This window comes from Papilio machaon, chromosome 4 (genome assembly GCF_912999745.1).
Source record: "Papilio machaon chromosome 4, ilPapMach1.1, whole genome shotgun sequence".
Lineage (NCBI taxonomy): Eukaryota > Metazoa > Arthropoda > Insecta > Lepidoptera > Papilionidae > Papilio > Papilio machaon.
This window is the reverse complement of record NC_059989.1, coordinates 1,862,626-1,884,312: the sequence shown is the minus strand read 5'-3', so window position 1 is coordinate 1,884,312 and position 21,687 is coordinate 1,862,626. Positions and strand designations below refer to the sequence as shown.

At 32.8% G+C, this 21,687-nt stretch overlaps 1 protein-coding gene across 1 annotated transcript; it reads right to left on the bottom strand.

Moving 5' to 3' along the window:
* Positions 1-1,519: 1,519 nt before the first annotated feature.
* LOC106718426 (protein white) lies at positions 1,520-21,178 on the bottom strand. The gene is made up of 13 exons (XM_014512501.2): positions 20,999-21,178; positions 11,228-11,459; positions 10,610-10,848; positions 7,205-7,276; positions 6,761-6,940; positions 6,268-6,425; positions 5,870-6,050; positions 5,414-5,590; positions 5,013-5,144; positions 4,519-4,747; positions 2,742-2,847; positions 2,260-2,431; positions 1,520-1,722 (listed from the first exon to the last, which is right to left on the bottom strand). Exons 1-13 carry the CDS (start codon positions 21,080-21,082, stop codon positions 1,621-1,623), a joined length of 2,064 nt encoding a protein of 687 aa, XP_014367987.1. The 5' UTR covers positions 21,083-21,178; the 3' UTR covers positions 1,520-1,620.
* Between the last annotated feature and the right edge of the window lie 509 nt (positions 21,179-21,687).

The following is a 21,687-nucleotide window of genomic DNA, read 5'->3' as shown; positions in this document are numbered from 1 at the left end:
ACGTTGTAAACTATATTCAAGTTAAATTATATCCATGCGGGATTCAACTGGAGTGACATTTAAATTGACACATTTGTTATCCCTTACATTCTCTTTAAATAAAATAGAGACAAAGATATGTGCAAATCCCACGATAGGAAATAAAACTACAAAGCAAATTGACATAATATATTACGATAAAAAGACATAAAATTAAAAATTGCCTTCTATATTTTGAAAACATCGTTGTTTATTGACAAGTAAAATAAAAATAAACAAAATCATCCATTATATAACAAACATGTTATATTGCCTATTTAGAAAGAATAACGCATTATTTATAACAAATATAGTTTTTAAAGTATTTTATTGTACAAAATTATTTGATAAAATCATTAAAATTAATTCAAAACAAAAACATGTTAAAAAAGCTTCTGGCTTTTCAAATAAAAAAAAACAAATTAGTTTTGTGTTCTTAAAAAATAAAAATGTATTGTGCAAAAGCAAGCAAAAGTTGCGGCATTTTTTTCAAAGCAAAAAAGTTATAACCTCTAAATATTAAAATAGTTTTGGCTAAGGCAGTGGTGTTGACACGAAGCGACTGCCAGCGGACCTTCGCAACCCAATAGGTAACCAGCCTTTTCTCAGGTACACAACATTTTTAGTAATATATTTATTTATATGTTTAAGCTAAAAATTGTTTCATACGTGAAAAAATGATTTTTTTTTAATTTAAACACTGATTTACAGCAATGTAACTGTTACATTCATAAAATAATTCATAATCATTATAAATAGTAAATAAAATAACGATTTATTATTGATAAAATAGAAAAAAACTAAACAAAAAACACAGATCTTACTCAGATCAGAGTATTACTGCTGGAAAGACAAATATTTTTTACAATAAAGTTCAATTATATAACTTTTACAAATACTTGTATAAAATTTTTATACATAAACGGATCAATTTTTTTTTTACATAAACGAAAGAAAATTTATAAAATATTCGTCTGATAACCAAATACAATACAATGTCGATATCTCGAATGTCAAGAGTAATGTAAAGACTTCGATATGAATTATTTGATGGGGAACTTCTATTAAGAAGTCATGATGTTTTACTAATTTCGACTTACAGAGTTTAATTTTTAAATACGTTGAATATAAATATGCACTAAAATGCGTAAGCAAGGAAATAACAATTTGTTCGAGTTATAAAGTTTAAATAATTCGAGATACAGTGTATTTGAAAGTTCAGCGGAAGGTAATGGTATTTTTTACGACTTTTCTTTAGTGAGATTCTTCGTATTTAGAAGATGAATTGTAATTTATCTTTTTGATATAGCAAAAAAGCACATTTAGATTTACCTATTGAAACTTTAAGGCATTTTTGAACAGACATAATAAAAAAACATTTAATTATAAATTTATAAAACATCTGTATTAAATAAAAAAATAATAATGTATACTTGAAAAAGTATTAAAGAGCACAGTAACTTATTAAGTTACATAACATAAAATGTTTATTGTATTATAACAAACCCCAACAAAATAACCCAGTTGCTGTCGAGTAGAATGAACGGGATGGCAATTTATTTCATCAGTGGAAACCGATGGTTATTGATATATATTTAGGGGTTATTTTCCGCGTCGCGTGCGGTACAGTAAAGCGATGTAGGCGAGAAGTCTAAACCCGATGAACAACAGCACCATGTTAACCACGTCCATAGTGAAGTCCTTCTGCAATAATATACGAGTTTCAATACTTTAGTACATTGATTTATATGGTCCATGTGGATCTCCTGGGTACCACAGAATACCCGTCGGAGGTATACGATGACGAGAAATAAAGTTGAAAGTTCACAAGTTGGAGAAAAAATTTAGCATCAGGGTGATCACCCAAACCAAATAGTAAAATTTGTCAAAGGTGTCTTCGAGAAAAATCATTAAGAATCTCTGAATTAGTACATAAATAACTAAGAGGTAATAAAATAGATTACATTTTATAAACCAACAATTACGAGAAAATAGTCTGGTAATCGTAGTTTACAAAAATTGATATTCTAGATAGACCCAATTTCCACTAAGCGGCAAGTCGCCTGCCTTTTGTTTGGAGTCGCGTCTCCTAATGAATGCAAATCTTAAATTTACAGTAATAATCTTAAACCCCAATCTACTTATGTTTTGATTTATCATATCGTTTTTGTACTTCCTAAATTAATGAAGTAAACATCAGAACTATTTTAAGAATCCATTACTGTTTGTAACGACAATTACCTCAGAGAAGCTGAGCGTCTGCAGCACGACTTGTCCGGATGCGGGGCAGGTGTAGTTCTCGCGCGTGCAGTCGATGGACTCGATGCCGGACCACTGGTTGATGAGCAACGCCTCGTTGCCGTACCGGAACCACGACAGGTACGAGATCCAGCCCAGGTACGGCGGTACCGAACTGCAAATACAAAAATAAGGTATGAATAAACGAACGCATATACCTACTTTATATATCTAATAAAACATCAGATTTAATTTCAATTACCTCTGGTTTTCCAAATACATGCAGAATTATAGGTATGTAAATATGTGTCGTACAAATCCATCGACAGTGAAATTCTACGGTTTGAATATACAATTAATGATTAAGTCCTACCAACCCTAATTCCATTGATGTAGAAAAATCGAAAGTAATGTGTCAGAAACGCATCATAATTTAATATAATATATGTCCTCATGGGTTACAGGCGTGAGTATTGTGATCTTACCCTGAATTGAGGAAGAAGCCACCGAAGAGCATGAAGGGTATGATGATGGGCGGCCCAACCGACGCCGCCATACTCACGCTGCTGCTCGCGCACGAGATCAGGTAACCTGGAACACACAAAATTATCACATTAGGACATTTATACTGTTATGAATGTAGTATTAGAAAATATTGTCCGTACAAGAAGAAATGATTATAGGTAAATACATGCAGAAATATAAATTAATTAGCTTTTACCCGGGACTCCGTCCGCGCGGAATAAAATAAAATAGAAAACGGGGTAAAATTATCCTATGTCCGTTTCCTGGTTCTAAGCTACCTGCCCACCAATTTTCAATCAAATCGATTCAGCCGTTCTTGAGTTATAAATAGTGTAACTAACACGACTTTCTTTTATATATATAGAAGATATAGATAGATATCTCGTTGCTTTAGAATTTTGTTGAATTTCTTTACACCGGACAATTCGTAGAGTTATTAGGCACTAACTGCATGAAGGAACAAACAAAACACAATTACAAGCAAATTAGATTATGCGGATTAACAGTTTGAAGGAAATACTTGTTTGTCAGTTTACTTTTTATATAGTTGTAATAAATAGTACCATATTTCGTTCACACAAAATAGGCTTAGTTGCCCTATCGGCTCTTTTGTTGTTTTGTTTTAAAATAGCTACAGATTGCGTTAGTGAAATTGTTTAAAGGTCGGAAAACCATAAAAATTCCTTGGCTCATGATTTTTAACGGAATAATTATACTTCTCAAAAGATTTGATAACATAATTACTAAATCGGCCTTGCCATCGCTTCTGAGAAGGGCCTCTAATTCGACCTATGAAAGGCTTGTTACGTAACATTTTGATTACAAAATAACGACATACTTCGTATGTTAACTTTAGATACGTGAGACCTTGAGATTGTGGGAAGCTTTGAGACGAACGTTAGCTTGACGGATTTTATATAACATTGATGTTTAGTTCTTCATGAAAAATTTGATTTAAGTAAGTTTAAAGTTGCATAACTTATATTTTTTTTTTCATTTAATGTTTAAGAAAGTAAACTAAATTCGTCATTAAAAAAACTATTTAAAAATAGTTTTTTTTATAAATTGCATAACATTATGAAATTTATTTTTAATGATGAAAGTTATTTAGATCACTTTTTTTAAGAAGTAATTTATTTTAATGCGTCTGATCGTTCAAATTGACAGATTGACCATTCATTAATTTGATATTAGATAAAAAGTCGTTCACTGTAAAACGTTGAATGGAATCTTGTTTAGCCACATTTTAATTACCAGTTGTGGTTAAAATTATTCATTACTTATAGGTTCGTCAAAATAATTGTTATTAATTCATTTTCAAATGTAATTACAACTCTAATTAAGGTAACGATTAGAAAAAATACAGGTAGGAAAACTTTGAACTTATGCATTTGTGTCGTCACACAGGTTAAATTTGTACCATATTCAAAACTGTTTAATCCTTACATAATGTAGATTACGTATTAAAGCTACACTTTGACTGCCACTAAACGATTCTGAGTGCAGCAGTTAGTGTCATATATATACTTATGAGTAAACATCTATACAGTCCTCTTTTTAGAAGTGTTGCATGTAGCTACACTTCTGTGCTTCGGATTAGGAAATCTAGATTAAGTTAAACATTCCCTAATTTACTAGACAGAAAGCTTATATTCTAACGTTAGATTACATTTTTATCCATTCTCCAAAGTGGAGGTGGAACGAAGTACTAATAGAGCTAACATAAAAATAATATACCGAATGATGTGGCGACATTGGTGATCAAAGCGGCCAATCCTGAAGCGATGAAGAACCTCTCTGGTGCTGGGTTGAGGCCTATCATATAGTAAGCGATGGTGGTGAAGACGAGTGGTATGGTGGCGAACACCGGCGCCTCCGCCAGTGTCTTGGAGAGGAAGTACACGTCTGCTCGGTACATGCCCGAGTGGTGCTCGCGGATGAATATAGGTAGCTCCGAACAGAACACCTGTGAAGTCATTTTATGTTTTATATTGGGGATCAACGACAAACTTATTATAAAATTATAGGTTTTATTAATTAAATTTATATGTGCGTTTCTATATATACTTCTCGTAGTAACATATTTAATCAAAGCAGGAGTGAAACACTTTAAAAAAGAGCTGCATTTAGTATGTATATAACAAAATAAATATTTAACAATAAACTGCAGAATAGATAAGATTAAAAATATATGACTAGCTATTAATGTGACGTCAACTGTCGTATCTTACATTAATGACTGCGAAGATGTTCTGGAAGGTCATGTTGGTGAGGAACATGAAGATAGCCCCGTTAATGTTCATCACACCATCCTGGTCCAAATGCTGTCCGAAGTATATCACCCCGATGAGAATTGATACCATCTGAAAATTACGTGTATTAAGACCCTTTTTCCACTTAGCGACAATCATTTTTGTTACAGCAATCGCAGCTGCGCCAGTGGAATATGAGAGTAAAGGCGTGTTTGTAATGATATAATACGTTATACCTATGTCAATTACCCGAATGGTATATAAATGAAGAGTCGAATGTAAAATAATAAAGAAACGGACAAAGTATTGGTCAATGTCGTCCTGAGTTTATAAAGTTTAAAATTTGAGTACTCTTGTATCTGAAGATGTTTCATACTCACGACAGTCTGTAGGAAGCGGACTTTGATGAGCATCGGTTCCTTGGTGACGGAGAGCCAGGAGCGCCAGAGCACGGCGCGGAACTGCGCACACCAGCTCGCCTTGTACGGCGACCTGCGCGCCCGCAGCGCCGCCACGCTAGACCACGGCGCGTCAGCCCAACCGCCGGATATCTTACGCTGAACCAACATATTTAAATAAGTAATGGATGGACAAAAAGGGACCGGAGGCCTTCCGGAGGCAAGATATTTCAAAAACCAAAATGAGGAACGGTCGATAAAACAAGGTGCATTATCAACGCATATAGATATCCTTGAAATTTCCAGAATCGTATTTTTACAAATGAATTGTTCAAAGTAAATTATTAACCCTATCTTTAGTCACGCATATCCATATTATTATCATTATACCTACACGTAAATTTGGCAAGAAAATGTTACAGTTGTGTTTTTTTTTACCTCGTGGAACATGGCATTTTCGGCTTCATATGCAATTTTGCAGCCGATCTCAGACTTGGCGAAAGATGTGCAGACAGTGTCGATGGTGTGTTTCGTCGTCTCCTCTCGTCCTGGTATTCCAGCGAGGAGTTGGATGTAGTGGTCTGCGGGGTTATAGTTTGCGGGACAGGCAGCTCCTAAACTATAGGAAAAAGTAAAGATTCAGTGTGCATAGATATAAATCTCGAATAATAATTTCAACTGTCGTATCATTTTTAAAGAACCCCAGTGGAACAGTGATTCAACAGATAAAACACCATACTAGTAATCTATTGTCCCGTGTTAATTCTCGTCATAAACTAAATTCATTTTCGATTTTTTTTTGTCTAATTTTCTTTTTGGTATTTACTTGTACTTACTCTTTAAAGAACTCCGTTGCTTGATCAGGTGAGCCCAGGAAGGCGACTCTGCCGTCAGCCATGATCAGCAGCTTGTCAAACATTGCATACAGCTCAGAAGATGGCTGATGTATCGTACATACCACCGTCTTCCCTTTCTTTGCTAGACCGCTTAATACCTGCGTAGAAGAAAAATATTACTAATATTGTATAATGCATAAAATATTAATATTCGTAGCACGTTTTAAGCACGACTATAAAAAAATTATAAAGTTTTACTTAATAATAAACTTTATTACGAAATTCCAAGACGTTATGACGACACATTTTTAATAGCGGGCCTACGATTTCGAGTTCTATGGAATTCAATATAAAAAAAAAATAACAGACATATGAATAAAGTTATTAAATTATCAAAAATTAATAAGTACATTATTTGACCAATTTCTCGTGTGTATAATATTACTGGGGCAATTTAACACATTGTTTCATATCTGTGTGCTTGGGTACAAACCTGTATAACATTTTGAGCCATAAAGGAATCCAATCCTGATGTTGGTTCGTCGCAGAACATGAGCGGCGGGTCTGTGAGCACCTCGCTGGCGAACGAGAGCCGCTTCATCTCTCCGCCTGATATGCCTTTCAGCCGGCCAGGGATTCCGATCACCGTATTCTGGCACTTCGACAATGCCAACTAAGAACACAAATCTCACTTGAAGTACCAGGTTACTCAGAATTTAATTTAATTTAATAATTTAACAGTGGTATATTCCGTAGTTGCACAAAAGGGCTGGCTAGACCGCTGAAATCACACAGAAGGCTGGCGTCAAGTGGAAGTGACTCCGCGTTTGCTCTGTTAAGTTTGCGTGCCGAAGCCCAGTTCCATTCCTACTTTTTTATAAGGATAGAAGGATAGACTAAATTTAAAATAGATAATAAATAATATGTCCTCACTTACCTCTTGAATAACCTCTTGGACTCTTCGCATCCTCTGCGCGTACGGTATGTGTCGGTCCATACGCACCAAAGCCTGTTACAAACAAATGTAGTTATGTACTTAAGACCTTTTAAATTCGTTTATTAAATCTACAAAAGACAGGTACATCCCTCATTAATTACTAACTTACAATACTCGGCTTCTTTGTCTTTATAACAACGAGCCAAATCAAATGCCGGATGTGTGTACTTTATTTTTTATACAACAGTTGTAATGATTTGCTTTAATTCAAAGGTTTTTTGAAAAAATCTTACTTATTAAATGTTATATAAGATTCAATAAAATAATTGAAAGTTGCAATAAAAACCACTTTCATTTTTTTCGAATGTCTCAAAAATACCTACATTTAGTTACAAAATGTAATGTACGTAATATTGAAACATTTAAAATTCGTGGTCTTAATTAATTTTATCATAACTGTTATATAATTTAATAATTTTTTACTGGACATTTACAGAAAAAAAGTAGTAATTAAGTAATTATACCGATTCGAATACGTACTGCTCCTATTAAAATTGGAAAGACATGCAACAGATGCTGTGGAATAGCAAAGTGTTTGTCGTTGCAAATACTTGTTTAATCAGTTCTCAGTATGTATTTACGTGTGCAATTTGTCACGGACGTAAATAATAGGTACAAGTTCCTCAGTTAATTATTATATGCGGCTAGAAACTTGTTTTGTCTCTCTTTTACAATATAAGAAAAGGTTAAAAATATTAAAATAATCTTTTACAATAATTTGACGCGAATGATAGGTTATCATTGATTTAAAATTAATATGATTTTAAAATTATTTTAGGAATCTTAATTATAAAATGGTTACATTAATATCTAATCTTACATTAACTGTATTACATTCATAAGCTGCTTCATTCATTCATCAATCACTTTACATTTATTCATTTGTTTCAAGTACAAGTCCACGTTATCGTGAGTTTACACTACCAAACTATTAATACAAAAACATAATGGTGGCAATTTATTTCAAGGATAACGAGTAAGAGAGGATGACAATCTTGCTTCTTACTAATATTATAAATGCGGATGTTTAGATGGATGGATGCTCGGAGATATCTTCTAATATCTCCGAAATGGTTCAACAGTTCTTGATCAAATTTCGCAGAGATGTAGAACAAAGTCTGGAAGAACACATAGGCTATTTCATCTCCCTGGCCTTTTCCCAAGTGTGGGGTCGGCACACAAGGTTTATGAACCTTAAAGTTTTGGCTTAAGTTTTTACGGCCGGCCGCCTGCTTGGGAGGAACACATAGGCTACTTATTAAGTTTTTTTTAAGTGTGATTCTGAAGTGAATCTACAAATATCTCTAATGCAAAACATTGTGAGATTGTGTTCAAAGGTAACTAAATATGTCTGTCTATTAGAAGATATACATTTGTTGTAATTTAATAGTGTGGTTACTATATGTATATGTCTTGTGTGAAATACTATTCCATTGGTATTGAGATGTTATTTCATATCTCTTGTAAACTGAGTAGCCTAGTTTTGGTTAGATAATCTATTAAATTAATAGTTAACATAATATAGGTATATCATTTATAACTAACTTAATAAATAACTCAAGATTTTTTGAAAAAAAAACCATAGGAGTATTTTTGTGTTGATGTTTGAACAACTTACGGTAAACGGTATACGACAATCTTTTGAAATTATAGCAAAGATCGTTAACTTATGAAAATCTAATTTAAAAAAAAAAATTAGTTATAGTACTTCATACTCGTGAAACTTCTGCTCATAAAAATTACGATATATCCGTTGTGAAACAAAAACCGGAATAGCCGGGATCGTATAAAAAAACAAACCCAATAAGAAGTCGAATCCGGACCCAATTTCGATCGTTGGTATCGCGGTCTGACCAAACCTGTCTTTCTTGTAACAAATACCCTCACTTGAACTTTTAACGGTATAAATTATAGCATGGAATACACTGAATTATTGCATGCTGTAATTTATACGGTAATTTTTTTACTTTTTCGGGAAAAGGCAAAGGAAAGAAAGGAAAAATAACAAAAAAGGAAAGGAGAAAAATTTAAAATCATTGCAGTTTAAATTACATGAAACAAATATTAATTAGTGTGGTATATCACTTAGCTTCTTTTAAATTTTATGGTGACCAAGAACAAATTGAATGGCAAATCACATCACTTACGACCCACACTAGATTGATTTAAATTTCGTAGTTCTTTAACCGTAGAGTAAATAGTATTTTACGGTTTTTAGATAAGCATATAATGTGTGTTTTTGGCCTTCTTTTACGCCTACACGAAATGTATAATGTCCCTTATGTTTTAGAACCTCTCAGAACAGCTTCTTTTTTAAAACTTTATTTTCAAAATTTTCACTTTAAAATATTTATTCGTTTTGAATGTTGTGTAATGAAATTATTCAAGACGAAATTGAAAATAAGAAAGATTTTTATCTAATTAAATGAACAACTTGATTATATATTTTACAATGTTGCTAACGAACATAGACCAGTGAGATTCCTATATGTCTTAAAGTCAAGGTCTTCTGACCGGTTGGTCATTGACGGCTGAGCTTGAATACATTTTGATACGAAATTTAAGATAGATTTTAAAACTATTATTCCAATCCTATCTTAAATATATGTGCATACTATTTTGTACAGGAAATTTTACACATTAATATCGAAAACTTACTATTGTATTTTTTTTAAATGTTTTTTTTATTTGACAGCTTAATCGTTAACAAATTTGAAAGTTATAATCTTGACCAGGAAAAAATACGTTTAGCTAGAAAAAAGATATAAATGTAATATAAAGTTAACTTTAATTCAACTGATCTCCTTTAATAATGCAGACGACAAATTGGCGCACGTTTATATAGTGGATTACATAATTACATGCAAAAATATTACTGTGTTAGCATTTTTTATTTTGCCAACTTTATTGTTAACTTACAAAGGACCAAACTTCATAAATAAATAGGAATTTTAATTAGCCAATTAAGCTCACTACAAATTTACGTAACAACGAGTGAAAGAAACGACAGGTTTTTTGACCGTCAGAGATTCGTAGTAATACACGTGAAGCTTGACATATAAATCAATAAATTGTAAATTATTATTGTTATAAATGCTTAATAATTGCTTTTATTGCATTTGTGGTGATATACAATAAGGGATTAAGAGCTTATTTCCACTCAGCAACTAACCACGCAACTTTAGTTGTGGAAGGTTGTCATTTTTTATAGCAGTTACAGTCGCTTCAATGGAAAAAGAACACGTGAGTCAATACAAATGGTGTCGCGCGCAGCTAGCCCTGAATATAGATAGCACTGCCCTGGCACAAAGTATAGATAGAATATATCTATGATAATATTCTTACCTGGAAGATGAGATGTTCTCGTACTGTCAGTGTTCCAATAAACAGATCCTGCTGTTGCACGTACGCTGACAGCGCGGTCAATGCTTCGGGTGTAGCGGGTTGGCCGTTGAGAGCCCGAGTGCCGCTGGACACAACCCCGCTGGGAGTCCGGAATGTTAGCGTGTTCAGGAGGGTAGTCTTGCCAGCGCCGGATGACCCCATGATGGCCAGCAATTCACCAGGGTACGCCGCGCCATTCACTAATAGATAAATATATATATTTTTAATTGATGAGTGTAAAAAATGAACAATTGCATTTCTTAACAGATTTCATCTATTGACGCAGATAATGACATTATTTTTATAGAGCAGTTTTTCATTACATACATGAAACCATCGCCGCAAATCAACCACACTGCGGTTGCCAATTATTAAAAAGATTGTGTAGGCTTTCTTTTGATCCAATCGGAATTATTATTAATTTGATACTGAACATTTTCAGGAATAATTTATTAAAAAAATTGCAACTAAGAACACTTTGGGGATCCTGAATGTGGGTTGCATAGGACCGATCATATTTAGGGTATGCCTATGCCCAGCAGTGGGGTCACGTAGCAGAAAAGAAAGAAGAACACTTACCACTTCTTAATAATTGTTTTCGTTGCTGAAACATTCTGTCGGAAGACGGCTTCCAGAAGTTCCAGAATTTTCTGTTTCTAGATCTGGACTCGGTGGCGAAAGCGTTGACATCTGCCCAGGTGTATGTGACCTTTTCTGTACCGCCAATAGCGCCGTAGTTGCGACTCGGAGGTATTGCCAGTGTAACCTCACCCCCGCTTGTTCTTGGTGAACCACTCGGTGTGTTGCCATCCTAATTTACAAACATGTGCGGTGTAAATAGAATAGTATGGAAATATCAGTGTGCGTTTCTATTGCCAAAAAACTTGTATCAAAACACGGTATGACCTTGCATGACCGTAGTTGAAAGATGTTTAAATATCTTTGCAACGGATTAATGTTTTGTTATTTTGTCGACTTTTTGTGTAACGTCCTGGTTTATATTTACTTTGAAAAAATATATCTTCAAAGGACGGAATCGCTTAATAGAAACGTTCGACAAGTCTTATTTCATACTTAGATTTTATTTAAACTAGTTCAAGTAATGACTTACAATTGTCCAGTGGAAACTAGTTTATATTACGAGCGATTTTTGAATTGACCTCAAGAGATATTTAAATGTTCGTTATATATCCTCAAACTGTTGATATTGAAAAACCTGCAATCTTATTTTTAGCACCACAAAACTAAATCAATGTCGTAACAAGTCATTTGCATTTTTCGAAAAAAATATCTATTTATAGTTTGTACGCATATTTAAAAAAAAAATTATACAGTTTTACATTCATTATTTTTTTCTTGAAAAATAAAAATGAATGAATATTTAGTTTTTTATTTTAGATATATTCCATTGTTTAAGTTTTAATAGAAATGTTTTAGTATAAATTTATAATAAAAGGTGATTTTGTTCGTTAAATATAGTTAATAACACTATTTATTAAATGACGACATGTTATATGGTAATAAGTTGTTATTCTATATATACTATGTTTGTATTGTGTATTGTATAAAAATAAACAAATAATAAATACTATAAAATATTTATTACATTAAAAAATCTTTAACTTTTTATTTCTAAGTATTTAAATTTATAATTATAATATGAATGATATACAAAGAACAAAATGTAAAAAGGGGATGCGCTAACACGCTTATAAAATAATTATCGAGAAAGTGAATTTCTTATGAAAATGTAATTTTGTCATTCTTAAATCTTACTAATATTATGAATGCCAATGTGTATGGATAGATGTTTTTTGATGGTATCTCCGGAACAGCGCAACTGATCTTTATGAAATTTGGCACAGATGTAGAACATACATCTGGAAGAACACATAGGCTACTTATTAAGTTTTTTTAAAACCGCGTGGACGGAGTCGCGGGCGACAGCTAGTATAATATAATATCTAAATGTATAATAACAATAAGAAGGGTATTTCTGAAAGCCGTACAAGCTCGTTCTGCCACTTAACAAGAAACTTAATTTACAATCAACTTATGAATACGAGCAAGGGGACATGGCCGACCTCGACCAATTTACATAAAACCATCATTAGTTTTATATTAAATTTTCAACGCTTCCTACCTCAAGGTTTGTTAACCTATGTTATGATAAGAATTTTTTTTTTACTCTAGCAATTTTTAAGTTTTTTTTTATTCAACAAAATGTCATCTGGAGGACATATTGTCTGCCTTCAGCAGTATTTTAAAATCGGAAAACTAAAAATGGGTATCTTAAAAACAGAATAAGACTGATGTTAATCCTAGAACTCCACTAAAGTGACATTTGTTACATTACATATTGACATACCTTACATAATCTTTAACAAAACAGAGACTAGATGTATTAAAAAAAGTGTCACTAGTCGTAAACCACAGTTATAATGGTGATAACTAAGTGGTTATTCAAGAATATTTTTCTGTATAATTCTTTTTGTTTATACGTGTGTATTTTATTATACTAGACATGATATCAAGTTTTTCATGCAGCATAACAATAAATATCTAAGATAAGAACGCACAACTAAAAATACTGATTTTCTTGATGTCCAGGTTATATATTTAGGTTTCTGAGTAGGTTTTTTATAAGATATTTCATAATTTATATTTATACATACAACTAATATTGTTTTTAATTTACTGGATAAAACATCTCTTTTCGAAAAATTAAACCGTTAACTTCAAGTGTGGAAACATTCGTAAACACCTACTGGTATATTTTTTTTCAATGGGAACGAAAGAGATGACTACACTGCGACAATATGTACAAGTCTATCGATGATTTTAGATGTAATAAAAAAAATAACCTACGTCTATGTCCAAGGCAATATTCTCTATTCTACACGCTGAATAGATCGCTGCTAGGGAATGGCATAGTTCCGACAAACGCCAGTTAAAATTACCGTCAGCTAATTCTGTCTCTATCATTCGTTCAATTTTCGAACAGCTACCAACCGCTACGATCACCGCCAAAGAGGAGAAAATCAAATAGGCACAAAATACCATAACACTAAGCCTATCCAGTGAAGTGTGGCTGTTAGTGTACAATTGCATAATATGAAAGCTAGACTGCTAAAATGTTAGCAGGTGTAACAAAATTATTTGTGTTGAACTCTAACCCTCCACAGGTTAAAGAATGCCGGCCAAATCACATTAACTGAAACCGGATCCCTTACTTAGGCTTCACGGTAAAAGGTACGCGTGTCAACAGCTGTAATATTTATTCGAATATTTTTAAAGTCTATTATTTAATATTCTTAGGTTTTGTAACCCATAACGGTCCGTTTCTCAATATCTCTTGATACTAAATACATATTTGTAAGACTAGAATAACTGATTGTCATGTCACCAGATAAATTATTTATTTGAGCTACGGTAATCAAGAGGATTATTATTTCTAAAAAATCGTGTGTGTTGGTAAGTACTAGCCACGTGACTTCACAGCAGCCACAATTATGGATGATTAAATAATAAAACTAAAATTAAACAAGTTTTTCCACAACGTAGCGAAACATAGTCTAATGCTGTTAAAACATTGTTGTTAATGTAAAATTGAAATATGGTTTGTGATAAAAATTTCAATACTTCTATCACTATTATTCGGCTTTTATTTATTGTCTTCCCAATTCGTTTTACATAAGTAAACATTTAAACATCCAAATCTTGTTTGAATCCTACTTTAATCCCTTTTTCCACTGATGGGAGATCTATTAAACTGATGTACATATAAGAATAAATTTTTGTTGACTGCATAATAAGAATTCGTTTAAACTGTACACATTCACACAATTCAGGACTTGACATAATTACAATACAAAAACCGCATGAGTTTTCCGAGGTCGCCGAACCAATATTGGGTTAGTATGAGCCAGTATTAGGTAATAACCGGGGTATTAATGATCGGTAGTGGCTAGTGACCTGCGTAACGTACGAGGTATCGCATATCGTTAGTCGACGAAACTCCGCCGTGCCGTGGATCTAGTAGATATAATCTGTTGCACTGCGGCGGGTTTCGGAAGCCGTCCAAATACTTTAATGTCTATTGTAGAAATATTTACGACCTGGATTCTAATTAACCTAACAGTTTAGAGAAACTATTACAGTGTGTTAAGTTTGAAATAATAGAACAGTATTGTCATATCTACTGAAATGAACTTACAAACGGCAAACTCAATAATCGACCATTAATAGGACATAGAAATCTAAGAAAGATTATATTAATCACTATATCTATGAAGTATCAATGGCCCTCTAAACGATGGATCAGGTTTTTCAATTGCTATCGATTAAAATTTATTAATATTAAAAAAGCAAGAATTGTTTCGGATCGATTATTGAGTTTGACTGTTAATCTTTAATAACTAAATTGCACACTTTTTTATATTACAAATGTTATTTTTACAGCCAATAATCTTTAGACCAGGAATCCCCAAACTATTTTGAACAAGTTTTTTCAACCCTTTTCCAAAATGAACCGTTTCCGCAGACCAATTTATCCATTAGCCAAATTATCCACTTTTAAGATCAATTGTTATTTTTTATTCTGACTTAGGTCAATAGAAGAAGACAGAGTGAGAATTAGCAATGCTTTAAATTCGATATCGACCCTCTGGGGTCCCTGGGGTCCCCTTTGGGAACCCCTGCTTTACACGAAAGAAAAATGGTAGATTTAAAGTTATTTAAATTTTAATTCTATCGCTTTTAGTCAACTTAGACATGGAGTTTTTAAGTTAACTACAAGCCCTAACTTAGCAATTGAGTGTGAAACCGCAGTAAAATTTTAAATATTAGTATTTAGTTTGGTGGGGCGGCCATATTGTGTCTGGGAATATTTCCCACGGCATTTTTATTAAGTATTCGCTATTTACATATTTTATTATTTATGTAAGAAGTTGCTTACTAATTTAATAAATTTGGTTATGAAGTCAGTCATTATGTTGGGTTCCGTAAAAATAATTTTCCTTGTGGCCTAAAAAGGCGCGAAATTTTAATGAGATAGTTTATGTTTTTAACCGCCATTTAAGAGACGGAACATATATAAAGTAATAATAATAATGTCAATTAGAAGTTTAAGAGAACCATATATTAAAAAATCCATTGAAAAAGCCCTTTCTCTGAATTTTTACAGAACTAAAATTTGTCTCAATTTTGAAACTTTAAATTAATCAGTTATTAAAATATTAAGATAGTGTTAATAATCTGTTATATAATATATTCATCCGAATTTATAATGCACAGCAACTGTCGTAATTTATAATATTTGTTATCCTAAATTTACATAAAAACCACAAAATAGCCTAACAACTGTATAATTAATTCGTATTTTTTAAGCAATAAAAATAAATTTCCATTCGAGCAAGCCTAAGTCTCGACATGTAGGTTAATGATGAATGAAAAAAAAAGTTAATTAAATATGAAGTCATGTCTTTTCTTTATATAAATTAAATTGAATATTTGAATGCTTGTCCCTAATGTGTACATAAGGCACTGGACAGATTTTTTGATAAGGACGGTTTGATGAGACCAGAGAAGGTTTTCTCCCAAAAAAAATTAAAAAATTAAATAATTTTAAATTGGAATATAATTTGTAGAAGTAGTAGTACATAGGTATGTATGTGGCAATACTATATCTACATATAAAATCTAAAGTCGTCGACAAGCAGTAACTATATTAGGCAACAGGAAATTCACTATTACGATGAATAGGCAATGATGAGACGAACTGGTCCATTTAACGTGAGACATCTCCGTCTATGAGTTGCCAAATGTAATCGATAACTTGGACCGTCGAACGTCGTTTAATGTCGTATTGTATTTTGTATATATTCTATCTTATTCTAATATATATAAAAGAAAGTCGTGTTAGTTACACTATTTATAACTCAAGATCGGTCGAACTGATTTAGCTGAAAATTGATGGGGAGGTAGCTTAGAACTAGGAGACGGACATAGGAACTTTTTTTATCTTGTGTGCATTTTTTTATTCCGCGCGGACGGAGTCGCGGGTAAAAGCTAATCTTTATATAAAAAGAATGGAAAACATATAATAATGCAAACAGGCATTTTTTGTTCCAAAACATTAATAAATATATACGATTTATACGTACTTTTTACACTTTTAAAAACCGTATGTCATCCCTGTAATTTATTAACGACATTTTTAATATTATTTAATTTATTTTTGTGAACACATCGCATTAATAAAACAAATTATTAGTACAATTATGAATTAACTTCTAATGAAAATAGTTTAAGGATGACTAGTTTCAATTTTATGTTATTCACCCACTAAAACTTATTTCTGAGAATTGGAGCTTCGAACTCTAATAAAAAACTCGTTCCGTGAGTTCGGTCCTATTCACGGTCGGGCCCCTGACTTGAAATTATCATATTAAAATATCTAAACTTGTACTATTCGAATCGTTTCTTTTTAAACTATGAAACATTCTAAAAGTTTACCTATTAACTGGACAAATTCGCCTCATTACAAGAACAACGTGATATTTCTTAACACGTTAGCTGCGAGGCCATTTTGGCAGAACTTTCAGCCAGTGCGTTTGAGGTCTGTTCGTGGCAAAGTTGAACTTTTTTCCAGTGCTATTGAGGCCTCTCCTGCCTCACAAAATTATGTTTTCGAAAAACATTTTTAAAAAGTCCAAATTAGACGATATTTGCTTGAAACTTCACTCTTATGAACTTAAATATGTGCATAATATGAATCTAGCTTCGCCTGGAGTTAGGACGTTTCGTTAATGAATAAAGTAAAATTAAAAATTTGTCATCGGTTCTGCCTCAAATCGCACTGAAAGGAAGGTCAATTAATGCCTCGACTAGTGATGGGATTAAAAGAGAGTTGTAGTTACGATAAATGTTTATTGAGTATTAATCACTGAAAATGTTTTTCATTAAAACATGGTAAACAAAAAGATTTGTCACACTGGACACAAAAAGTCACAATTTTTTTAGTTTTCTTAGCAGCTTGCGTGCCATTCAATGTCAATCTTAATTTTTCGTAGCAACCTACGCAGCGCTTTCTTTGACCACCTCTTTGGAACAAATGATCAGCACATCTGCCGATGGGAAATCTTGAAATAAAATATATATTTTAGATCTCTTGTGTGTGTGCGTGCGTGTGTGTGCGTGCGTGTGTGTGCGTGCGCGTGTGTCTGTGTGGTGTTTATGTGTGTGTGTGCGTGGCTTTGTCTGTGCGTGTACTTATCCGTTCATCGATTTTAGGCATATATGGTACAAATTATGCCCTAGCGCGTAGTTATTTTACTATACCTGAAAGGAAAGGAAATTTCCTTTTTTTTAATTTGAGTTTTGTTGTTTATTTTGGATTTCGTAAGTGTTTTTGCGTTTACTTCTTTGTTTTTTTTTACTCACAAGTGTGTTGAAAAACATCGTATGAGGGAGCATGATGATTGTTGGTCGCTCGGTTTTCTTGTAGAGGTCGCCTTTGAACAATGCCACCTCGCACGCAATAATCAACTTTGCTACCTAGTAGCATAACATACTAATATATGTCTTGTTTGCGTTTACGTTACCGCGTAGTACATATGTGAGAGTGTGTGTCTGTGTGTATGTATGTATGTACCTAGTCTTACTAATTTCAGTATAGCAGCCGTGGCCACCGAAGAAACAACTCGAACTTTCCAAAAGAAGATAAGACTTCCTACTATTAAGGAATCTGGAATTGTAAACCAGGAATATAAATATAACATTAAAATATATGAGTAATAGGTACATCAAGTTCCATGCTGCAGCATTAGCAAAACAATCCACACTAAAAAAAGGGCAAAATTGCAAAGGGGATTTTTGTTATTGAAATATTGGATTTTAGTCATGGTGTGACGAGAGCAAGCTTTTGCTCTCATCACACCATGACGCGCGGTGAAACGCGTTGTGTTTCTGGCTCGTAAATACATTCTGTGTCCGATTTATGCACTTTTGGTTCATCATAGACACAGGCCACCCCCTTAAAATTCAAAGTTGCAGTAATTTAGGTTTTGTATGGTATAAGTAAAATTTTTACCGAGGTCAACATAGTTTCTCATAACTCCAATGAACATTTTCAAATAAGTCAGATGAGTACTTCATCTGACTTATTTGGTATTATTGGTTTAAAACGTTAAGGATTTTAAAATAAAGTTCTACGCTCAATCTTTAATAAATCCTGCCAAAACGTCCTCGAAACTCGAAACGTTATCGAAACTTTCCACAACACTAAGCTAGGATGCGCGGCGCCCGCGCCGCCCGCGCTTCGTGCAGTGCGGCCATGAGGCCTACAAATTTTGAGATAGATTTGACCTCAATCCGCACTAGGCGTAATTAATTTCTTTTCAGTGCGTTTGGGGCCTGTAGGACCTCATTTTTATCTTATTACGCCATTGGGCTAGATATCGCAAGAGAAACATTTCTATATATTTGACTCTGTCGTACTCATAGAAATACTGATCTAGTAGCCTCCCGCACAGAGCGAAACAACCCGATTTTGACTGCCGCACCAGCGAGAAGTCACGCTTTGGGCCTGTTCTGCCTCAATCCGCAGTTAACGTGTTAAAACACAACTCTTAAACATTTAATCGTTGGTAAATTCTAAAATATTGATAATTTTAGTGGCGGAAAACAGTTAAATTGCTGCTTAACGGATCTTGATGAAATTGGGCACAGATATGTTAGACTACGTTCTAGTTTGGAAGAACACATATTCTACTTATTAAGTTTTTTTTTTAATTGAGCGCGGACGGAGACGCGGGCGATAACTAGACCGAAATAATATTCAAATTTAAACGATAGCTGTCGTACATTGAAATATATTCTATGCATCTAAAATAAATCCTAACCTAAACGATCGTAACACAACATCTTATCTTCATGCAAATATTCAACATTCCGAACCAACGTGGGCCGTTCCATAGCTACGTATACCTACAATATATTAAGTCGTATAATAATGTCGACAGAACCGACACTTCTTTTTTAGAAGCCTATAACATTTATTTACGCACTCAAAGTCGGCCATTGATCACTAAGCGGGACCCTTAGTGTAGGTTTCTCATACAAAGTCTACACAAAGGGACTACAAAGACTACTTGACGACTTTGCGACTTTTTTCTCTTCTCAAGTATTTGAATCAGTAATAAATAACTTTTAAATATTTACTTAATTCATTATAATTTTCTAAAGTAGTTGCAGCAGCAGTGAATAGAATAAATGGAAAATTTTCCATCAGTTTAAACTTGTTTTAAAATTATTATAATTTCGTTGCGATGTTGTTCCGGTCTTAACCTTGTGGTTACAAATAAGCTTATTAGTTGGTTAAAAGTAACCACTTTTGCATGTTGTGAAATATTAAAACCGACCAGTTAAAAATATAATATCTACTTTTTACGAACGTCCTTAAAATCATGTTTACCAAATACAGAAATATCTTTAAATTTAAAGTTGTTTTTATATCTAGCTAAAAACTTACGTACACGTGTACCTGTGTGTGTTTTATGTACGTGGACTATGTACGATTTATCGTAATCAGATTTATAAAAAGGAATGATTAGAATTGTTCAGTTTGTTCCGAAATCAAAATTTACTGAACAGATTATTAAAAAAAAAAAATAACTACTGGTAATCGGTGCAACCGCGATTAACATAGGAATAAACTCTATATTTACTAATTAAATTGGTTGAGCGAAGTCAGGGCATATCCTGGTATGTACCAAATGTAACAAATTAAGAGTAAATATCACACATGTGCCTTTTCGACATTGATTGGTGTCTTTGAGATACAGTACGTAACAATAATTATTCTTCTTCTATTGAAAAAAGAAATGGAATAATAAACACTAAAATGTAGTGTTAAATCTTTCCCTTACAGATCACAAAATTAGTTCATTATTTTATTACATGCTAAATAAATAGCTTAATTCGATTGGAAATAAAAATAACTTTTTAACATCCTTGAAATAATATTATAATAAAATTAGACTATTACAGATCGGATCGAGCAATATTATAATTTGCAATTCTAATTTGTATGAAGCGAGTGGAACAATTATCTCTCCACATCTAATAAAACCTGTTTGAAATCAATTATGTACATCGGATAATATTCAACTTGCATAGAACTGGGACCCTCAAAATTAACACAGACTATTTAAGAAAAATGCACTGTAAATTCGTGCAATTAAAAAGTTCAAATTCAAATGTAATGATAAAACAAAATAATTGATTAATTGAAAAATAAACTATTGAAGCAGTAAATGCCGATTTATAAAATTTTAAAATATAACTAACCTGGGGCGAATTATTATAAGTAACCCGTTGATTATCCACAGAAGAAGAAATCAGTGGTTCATGTTCCTCCGATCCGGCAGTCATTTTGAATGTAAATTTAATTTAATTTTAACAAAACAATCTAAACAATCAAACTTAATTTGTCACAATCATGTTAACACTAGATTATTTTATTTTAAAACTACACTTTATTAAGTATGTTTTGAGGTTTTTTTATTTATATTAATTGGCGGGAACGTTGGAAAAGCGCGGGGTAACCTCACACGGTATGAACTGCACTGCGGACGTTCACCAACTGACAAACGTGTTCGTGTTTCCATCGTCGTTCAACATTTCTCAAACCGTCTCTTTGTATTTAGATACAATTTCTATTTGTTCTCTGTCTCAAGCGACTCTTGTTGATTTAATGATAATTGGAACTTGACATTAGTCAAGACGTTTTCATTATTATATTTAAATGAGGCTATAGAATTACATCAAATTGAGTAGTAAAAAAATTTAGATGGTTCAATCTAATCGGCTAACTCAACTCATTATTTTTGAAAAAAAAAACTTAAGATTTGTTTAGTAACCATTTGATTATATAAATTATTTCTCATCCTTTCCTGTAAGAATAAGATGGAAAGGGTTTATTAAGATAAAACGTGTAGTATTAAACATGTGTAGTAGAGTAAGTTGTGGGATTATTT